The sequence below is a fragment of the Atta colombica genome, unplaced genomic scaffold, assembly GCF_001594045.1.
Source record: "Atta colombica isolate Treedump-2 unplaced genomic scaffold, Acol1.0 scaffold238, whole genome shotgun sequence".
Taxonomy (NCBI): domain Eukaryota; kingdom Metazoa; phylum Arthropoda; class Insecta; order Hymenoptera; family Formicidae; genus Atta; species Atta colombica.
The window spans coordinates 12,876-22,634 of NW_017259336.1; the positions used below are offsets into that span (position 1 = coordinate 12,876).

At 32.9% G+C, this 9,759-nt stretch overlaps 1 protein-coding gene across 1 annotated transcript in view; it reads left to right on the forward strand.

The window, feature by feature from the left end:
- Positions 1–2,123: 2,123 nt before the first annotated feature.
- The window catches only part of LOC108688770, a 63,308-nt gene continuing 55,672 nt past the window's right edge, over positions 2,124–9,759 (forward strand). Inside the window, exon 1 of the mRNA XM_018195169.1 lies at positions 2,124–2,372. Within this exon, the coding sequence (XP_018050658.1) occupies positions 2,303–2,372 (70 nt within the window). The 5' untranslated portion in view covers positions 2,124–2,302. The remainder of the gene's footprint in view (positions 2,373–9,759) is intronic.

The window sequence follows — 9,759 nt, forward strand, 5'->3', positions numbered from 1 at the left end:
AATATAGCTATGATCAATACTACATATGATCAATATTTTTCTTGGTAGGTTTTGTTCAGAAAAAAAGAAAGAGAAAAGAGAGAGAGAGAGAGAAAGAGAGAGAGAGAGAGAGGGGGAGAGGGAGAGAGAGAGAGAGAGAGAGAGAGAGAGAGAGAGAGAGAGAGAGAAAGGAGGAATTATAAACATTTTCACTAGTATAGTTATTTACAAACAATTATAATATAAATTTGGACTGTAATGAGAATAAATATAATCTTAAATAAGAAAAATTCTATATTCGAAGCGTATGAATATGTTAGTGCTTAAATATTTCGATGTAAATTTATATTTATCTAATTTTGCAAATCGTGCGCCGAAATCTTTTTCTTGATCAATCGTGAACATTATTAGAGTAGTAGTATCACAAATTAAATAATTGACAAGCAATTTAATAATTTTGATGTTAATAAATATGACAATTATTGCTCGTCAATTTAACGTATATCTTAGAATGATATCAATAATAATCTAAATATTTTAAGAACCACATAATTACTTAGAATAATTATAATTATAATCGTATAATTATAATCAACCGTATAATTATAATAAAAAGTCATATTTAAATATTATTTCTTTTAAATGTATAATTTACCATCTCTGTGAGAGTCGATTATATTTAAAATAACACTATTTAAAATATATATTTTACCGACCTCTGTTTATAATAATATCTTTTTAGCTAACTCTTTCAATAATTTTCAATTCAATCCCGATAAAAAATTTTTCATGCATGAATATATATAAATTAATATATATAAACCTACATAAACACGCATAAATTTCATAAACATGTCTAATTATATATAAAATATGTCCAAATATGTACTTGTTCATACATTCTTTTTTCTTTTGTAAAATTACTTTTTAGTGTAATAAAAATAATAGTAAAACGTGAAAACATTAAAAATAATTAAAAAGGTAATTTTCATACTATTTGTTTTAGAAAAAAATCAAGTTTAAAGAAATGTAAAAAAATTATTTATGTATAATTATAAAATTATGCATAATTATGTATGAACAATTTTTTTTACATTTTTCCAAACTTGTTTTTTTTTCTAAAACAAACAATGCAAAAATTATCCCTTTACTTATATTTTATATTTTCACATTACTATTATTATTTCTATTACATTAAATAGTAATTTTACAAAAGAAAAAAGGATGTTTGAATATGTATGGACATATTTCATATATAATTGCACAATGTATGAATATTTATGCATGTTATGTATGTTTATACATATTTGTACATATTCATGCATGATTGATGAAATTTTTTACCAGAACTCAAGAAATAATTCCACTGTAAAAGTACAAATATTATTTTCCAAAGAAACTTCTTTTCGAAACTCACATTGTATAATTAAAGGGATTGCTCCCGGACGAGCAAAATTTTTTCGAGACCCAAAACTAACAATAAGTCGTGTGTGTCGGCTCTGATTCAAACGTAATTGATGCGTCGACCGCACGCGCGCTCGACGCACGTAGTGGGGATAAGGAGGGAGATTGCGGCGCCGGCCGGCGCGGCGTGGCGGAAGAAGGGGGCGTGGAGGGGGAGACTTACGGACGCGCACCTATAAGCTGAGCTGACGCGGAACTCGGAAGAGCGGCGCTCTCTCGCTTCTCGGTGGCATTTGTCTGTGAGCCGCTGTGTCGTGCGGTCGCCTTCACATTATCCCACGTATATTAGACCGACAACACTAGTCGGTTGCCAGTCAATTTTCCGCGCGTGTTTGTTAACCCCTCTCGCGAAAGGGTTAGTCGGCACAATCGTCCGCACGCATGAGTCGAAAGAACATCACGGTTCTTCCTCACACGCCAGCGACACAGAAATCTAAAAGGGTAGAAGGTGACTTTCCAGTCATCCTCGATCTCTTATTTTTTTTCTGAGAAGAGGAACAATTCGCACGCGGTGGTCGTCACCGTTATCGAGGGAAACCAGCGTGACGCTGGAAGTCGTGGAACGGTACTCGCCTCTGCATGGTGAAATTAACGCGAAAAATACCTGCACACTCCGTTTCGTCTCGCGAAGACGGAAAGAAATAAAAGGTAGAGAGAAAGAGGAAGCGGAACACTAACAGGAACCGAGGACTTCCTTTTCTCGCATAACTCTCGAGGACTTCCTTTTCTCGCATAACTCTCGAGTTCGATTTGTTTTATCGAAGGAGGACCGCCGTGATTCTCCGAGTGACTTGGAAATTCTTCTTGAAAGAACGAAGTAACCTTAATAAGTGTGCTGTGACAGCTGCGGAAATAACCTATGTGGAAAATGGAGTCGACGGGGGGGACCCTCCTGCTAATCGTCCTTCTGGGAGTTGCCAGCTGTCAAAGTGAGTATTTTTCAATCTTCGTGTATACATACATAAATCAGCCGTAAGCCGGGCTGCCACGTGCCGTCGAGAATTATTACACTTCTGTCCGGGGTCGCGCCCGACACTGCAATTCACGCGGTGGCTCGCATCCCGGCGGAATCGGGAGCGATCGATTAAAGCTTCGTGCCTGCCCCGCGAATTACGCGATGAATGAGTCGAATGAGATCAACCGAGCAGCGATTGTGTACCTTGAAACGAAGTGAAAATTATGTAAAGCCTATGGCACACGATGTTTTCCTACTAAATTGCGTGCGTTTTAGTAAATTATTAACAATTCTACATCGTCCAATACCAATAATTTAAATAGTTTAATACAAAAGTCATGGAAGCCTACACTGGTTTGTGACAAATCTTAATATAATATTATCGTTTTAAGTATTAAGTACGATCTAACAAATAGACGTTTTATTAAATTTAAACTTTAACTCTTGTTTATACAATGATTTGTTGCCAGTCCTTTACTATACACAAATTAATATTTAACTGTACATACATCAAAATGCACGGAGTAAAATAATTACGAATAAAAATGCGTCAAATTTCTATACTGAAATCTAATGCAATCTGCAGATTTTTCAATGTGAGGGTTTAATTAATTCGTTGATCCTAGCGATATTAATAAATACTGATTGCGTCAAACAACGAGCAGGAAACTGGCTGCGCAAATTACTTTTTCTTATAATATTCGTAATAAATATTGGAGGAATCCTATTTTCTGAATCTGCATTGTTTAGAGAATATCTTTAGCTCTTCCAAAACCCCTATGTAATTTACGATCCGAGAAATGCGATTGCAGTGTTAGTAGTCACAAGTCCACGCGATATACCACCGACATCTCTCCACAGGCTGTCCATTGATCGACGCTAATTCACGGCAATTATATCGGAGGGAGACGCAGGATGCGTATGGAAGCGCCGGCATCGTAATTTGCGCGGTAATGACACATTTTCGCTCGTGTCGCGGTTCAGTGAATCTTTTGTGTGGTATCACGCGGGGAGGGGGAGGGGGGGGAGGGAGTTAGAGGAAAAGCTTGATTTATTCCGTGGACAGATTCTTTCGTTTCGATTTCAAGATAAGTATCTTTCAGAAGCCAACTCTGATTTGTTAAATAAATTCGATTCATCATCGGAGCATGCGATTAGCTTATAACTTCAATTTTCTTTTTTATTTTATTTTTTTTATTTTGTGAAGTCGATCAATTTGGCTTCCGAGAGACTAATGTAACGCCCGCTCTTCCATCGATCAAACACATTTTATAGGCACTGCAACGATATCGTCCGCATTTTCGTCGATTCTTCTCGTTTCGTGCATCGCGAAATGCGCGTTCGCCAGCACGCGATCACGGATGGCATCGCGAATTCAATATCACCAATACATAACTGATTATCTATGTAAGAAGAGCCATTGCGATGGTATGCATCAGCACTTTATCAGTGGAATCATTTAAACTCGAGCGCAGCAAATAATATATTCGGCGATAGTGCCGAATAGATTTTCCATTTTTTTCACCTTACAATAAATTAAATATACATTAAAAGAAATTTTTTTTTATATTTTGATTATAATTAAATTATATTGATTATAATTATATGTTGCCATTATTACGGTTATTACTATTATAATGTTAGTAATAATATATATAACTATTTATACAATTCTATCAGATATACATATATGTTATCATTGAAAATAATAAAGAATAATTACAAATTGTAATTATTCTTAAATATTTATTGTTATTAGTTACGATATCATTATATATTATTGATGAAAGGAACGATTTTTTCGATTTTTTAGTAATAGATATTTATTTAAAAATCTGTGCGCGCGCGCGCGCGCGCGCGCGTGTGTGTGTGTGTGTGTGAGATCAGAATTTATAATTTTTATGCCCCTCCCCTCCCCCTTTTCGAAAATATACATACAATAGGAGGTAAAAAAAATGCTCCGCCTAGACTGTGTTCGGAAATATCATCTGGGTACTCCCGTATCATTTTATTTTTGTTTAGCATTGGATGAACAAACAAGGATGAAACGATACGTGGATGATGTTTCCGAACGCAGCCCTAATGATTTATAGAACGTATACAATTATTATATAATTATATTATTAACATTGCAGTAATAATCATAATTATAATAACATGTAATTATAGTCACAAATACTAAAAACTTTTTCTCTCAGTGTAATTAGTTGTTGCAGAAAATCAAATTTACAGAATGCATGACGCGTAACATGACGTCTTTCTTTCGTTCGGAAGGAAAGAACTTTTATCAATCTTTTAATTTAACGGTCACTGGTTTATGAATAATACACAAACGTTACTTTTTTTTATAAACGATTAAATCTTAATGTTGGAAAATATTTCTTTCTGTTTGTCCAATAAACAATGATACAAGCCCAGAGTTTATATTAGTAACGTATTTGCTTTAAAAGTCTATAATTATATAAACATGAGTTAACGGTATCGCGCTTTCAATGAGCGAGTTCTTATTCATCCCGTGTACGCTGTTAAAAGGAGACTATAAGCGTCAAAGATCGGGCATTGGTCAGAATAGATACGAAGTTACGAATGCAGATTGCAAGTCACGATTGGAATGTCACGGTGTGCACGTGGGTTGCACCTTCGTCGCGACGGTCGAACGAGTCATACCGATCTAAATTAATCTGTCTGTTGAATCTTTATCGTGAATATTTTGCAAGAATTTCCAGATTCTTAGCGTCTTTAAATCTATAACAGTGACTGACAAAATAAAAATCTGTCAGAGAAAAACAATACGTACATATACAGATTGAATTTGAAATAGATTAAAGAATTTTAGGAACATATTCTAATGCATCTTTAAGAAAGAAACTTGAACAAACTTTCTTCTTGTTATCTTGTTTTTTTTTTGTATTATGAACATTTCGACGCACAGTTTATAAATCTTCGTAACAATTTGAGATTTAAGACAATTACGAACGTTTTGTTAACGCCGAAAAATTTTAACTTTGACTTTATTTTTTACGATAATATAAAAAATAATAACCTGTAGAAAATTTATTTGAACATGAAAGATCGTGGGAAAGATTTTTTTGTAGTAGTATATAATTCTATATTTTTAATTAAAATATTTTTTAGTAGTATATAATTCTATATTTTTGTGATTACTTAAGAATGTCATAAATTTCTCAGGTCTAAATAGTATAAGAAATGTATAAAATCTAAAAGAAAAATACATGAAAGAAGCACCATTGTAATTGTTCCAGATATTTAAGAATCAGATTCATGACAAAATGAAAATCTCAAGGCTTAAACTTCATAAAGATTTGAGGGCTACATTTCTCAGTAATCCGTGAAAGAAATCGCAACTGATTATATGAATTTTTAGAGACGAACTTGTATATATACTGCGGTATTGTTAAGTGACAATAGTGACCATAGGATAAAGAAATATTTTTTGGAACGAGAGCAAACTTGTACGAATCTGCAAAAAAAGCAGTTAAAGTAGGCCTTTAAAACGAGCTTCTTGGTTACAATACACTCATACACACATATATATATGTGTATCTTTCTTTCTATCTGTTTCTTTTTTGCTCTCTCTCTCTCTCTCTCTCTCTCTCTCTCTCTCTCTCTCTTTCTCATAATGTATTCACCTTCTTTAAAGAAATGCCGCACGCCTTTACGTTTTCGAAGGTTCAGGTAACGGAATCGCTCAGCTGCTTTATAAAGTACACAGAAAATCTAATAAAATATACAGAAAAAGTAAGAAAAAATATTTCTTTTGTCGACGCGTTTTAGTATTGCTATTATTATTTCGGTATTCAAGTCAAGTACATTTTCAAATCAAGTGCAATATAAGAAACGACAGTATTTTTTCCCATATAATAATCCCATGTAATAAATATTTTTATGGCAATATATTATAACTATTATATTGCGGTTAATTTTTTTTAGTTTCATGAGTTGTTTTCAAATTTTCAAAGACTACGATATCTTAAAATCACACTCCTTATTTTTACTTATTAAATAAATAAAAACAAAACACTTCATTTATGCACCATAAGTTTTTTTTTATATCGCGTTTTATATATATTATATCATGTATTATTGCATTCTGATTAAGTGCAATCAATTTTAAAGATATTGTTGCATCACATTGCAAAAATCCATAATCCATCTATGAAAAGCGAGAGAAATTGATATTATTTTAAATATATATAAATATTATTGGAAAAGTGGTTAATTAGTTAAATAAAATTATAATTTATATATATATATATAAATTATGATTTTATTTAACTAATTAACCACTTTGCCAAGAATGTAGTTCGCGACGGAAATTTAGCACCGTTTTGTTAATTCTTCATCGGATTAAGTTAACGAGCTACGCGGCCGCGATTCTCACGCTCGATAGATAATCTTGATTCATAAAAGATCCTGACTACCTTCGTAATCAACGGCAACCTCTGTAAAGAAACCAACCTATGCTCGAGAAAAAAATGTACAAAAACGAATGTCTTTGATATAAACTATACTTATTTTTACGTTGACGATTTTATTTGCCAATTTAAATTTTTGAAATCTTCATGTATAAAAAAATTTAAATTGACAGTATTTATATTTCTTTGTTTTGCGACTTTATGTGTTAATTATAATAATAAACTAAATGTAAATTATTAATACAATAACATTATTGTAGAAAAATTAAAGAAGATATCACGGATGTAATTTTACTTGTACAGATATTAATAATTCTGTGGTTCATGAGATTCGTTTTCGCAGATATCCCAGATGATTCGGTACTGTAAGGTCTTTATCGGCATCTTGATAGTCAATGTTTTCTAATTCAAGCCTGATCTCATGCTACAGAGTTAATTTATGTCTAAATTTATATCTCGATCACCATCAATGAGTTCAATAATAACGGTTCATTTGAAACTATTTTATCCTGAAATATTTACATTATATATTAAAATGTCTTAAATTGTCAAATATACGTAGAAATCTTTTCTGTGAGAGAAAATAATTCTATTTTTCTTTCATTCAGACACCAATTAGCAGCATAGCAATAATCTGCAGTATTTTTTTTCATTTGCATGAGAAAAAATTTGATAAGAATATCCGTGAAGTGTATGATTATCATCGACACGACTTGGCGACGGTGACTTTCTTTCGATATACCAAAACGAAGTTCTTGCTCGTCGCCGCCGTCCAATTTACACCTTTGCGCGGCTAAACTCGACAAGAAAGGGTTCTCGAGAGGCCATTAAGACGAGCCCGAAAATGTTGTTCTTTGCGCGCAGGGACTTGGGTTGCGATGTTGGTTATTTCGGTCTTCTCTGGTCCAGGGCATATCAAGGGCAGCTCCGAAATGACCGTGTGACGTGTATATTTTAAGAATATCGATGTGAGACACGGATATTTATTCGGCTCATCAGTAAAAATATAATGAAAGAATATATCTTTAACAATATGATATTATACTATTAAATTTTATGATTTCTATTCTGATATAAACACACAATAAAATAAAAAGAAAATTATATAAATGAGAAATGGATCGTATTTTTGAATGATTTTATTAAACAATATATGTGATAATTATATATTATTCATAGACAATGAGATCTCTTCAACTAAAATGTTGGGAGTTTACAAAAAATAATTTTATGAAACAAAATAAAACATATTGTGCGATTATAGATTGTTCATATATAATAACATGTTAGAGAAGAATTCCGTTAATTGAAAACAACATTGAAAATTCGATAAATTAAATAAGAAGTTTGTTTATAATTTTTATCTTGAATATTGTAACGCATATATTATATTGGTTTGTAGCTCCTTTCTATATGTATTGAATTTTAATCATTTGAGACATTTTCTTATAATTTTAATTGAATAAGAAGTGACACTACATTCCACATTCATTATACGAAATGCTAGATGGGGATAAAAACATGACCATGGAAAGTGATAATTATTCGAAATCAACAAGACTTTCTTATCAAAGAAAAGAACAAAATAATATTGTTGAAAGATCTCGTGATCTTAATTAAATACTTGGTGAACGCTATAATTATTGGCCGCTTGATCAGGAAATTTTGACCACCCAACTATCTTCAAACTTGTCTTGGAACGCACTTAATCTCTTTGTAAATTGGATCAATTAAATAAGCCCTGTCAAGCGAAGGGTCCAATTTAATTGATTGAGTCTGTCAGAAGGCGATAGCATCTTCAGCCGCAGACTTATTTAATAAAGTATAGTTAACAGTGGTGTAGACTTCACCGTGAATTTCTCCCTTCGAAAAAAATGAATAAAAAAAGAGAATATATCAATTAATCCATTTTAATCTTTATCTTTTAAAACTTAAAAATTCTGTAAAAAGTATTTGAAATGATATTGAGATACAGACGATCACAATACACTTTTTAAAATCTGATGATTAATATAACATAATAAAATTTAAATTTAATTTAAAAATATTACAATTTTTAAATTGTCATTTGACATCTACGATAAATTTTTTTAGACGATGGCGAAAAGTCGTTTGCCAAGTTTTAAAGGAATAATATTTAAAGGAATAATATTTTTTGATATTTTTGATTTAACTTCAATTAATCTATCAAAAGAAAATTATTAAGTTCTTGATTGTTGGAAAGATATCCGCGAGTTTCGCGCTGTAATATCCATGAGATAAGTCCCATGAGATCGGATCGGACGAGTTTTGCCACTACGAGGTGATGTGACACAGCAATGAGCCGAACGAACACGGGACAGATCTAAAGCTGGCGCGGCGGCATGACAGAGTCGCGCGCTTAATTCGCCCCGTTGCCTCAATGGCACCTGTCGTCTCTGACCGACGGAGAGTCTGGCAGTAACAATGTTACTGCCATTAATCACGATCATCGGATGCATCACGTCGCTGTCTCGTCGCCGCCCGTTGCGGTAGTTTCCCGCCGTTGACGAGGAGCCCTCGTTCTTGCCGCGCGAGCAATGTCATCCATCATCGCGTCGACGACAGCCGTACGGTATCAAAAGCCATTCCAACTGCATATTCCGATTGCGTACACGAAGAGAAGTCAGCCAATCCGACCTAAAGTTTCGAAAGTTCACAGACCCTGAAGCTAAGACTTGCGAGTCGTCAGCCATTAAAACGATTCTCAAGCTGCGAGCCAATCCAGATTGTCTGCAAATAGCTTCAGACAGATTTTGAAAATATAATTTCTGTAAATTTTTCACGTGTTTAAAATTTTTTTTATTCTAAACATTGCCTTTAGAATTAAATACCAAACTGACCTTTTTGACTGTTTCTATTTTTTAGATTATATATGATATACTTATATATATATATATATATATA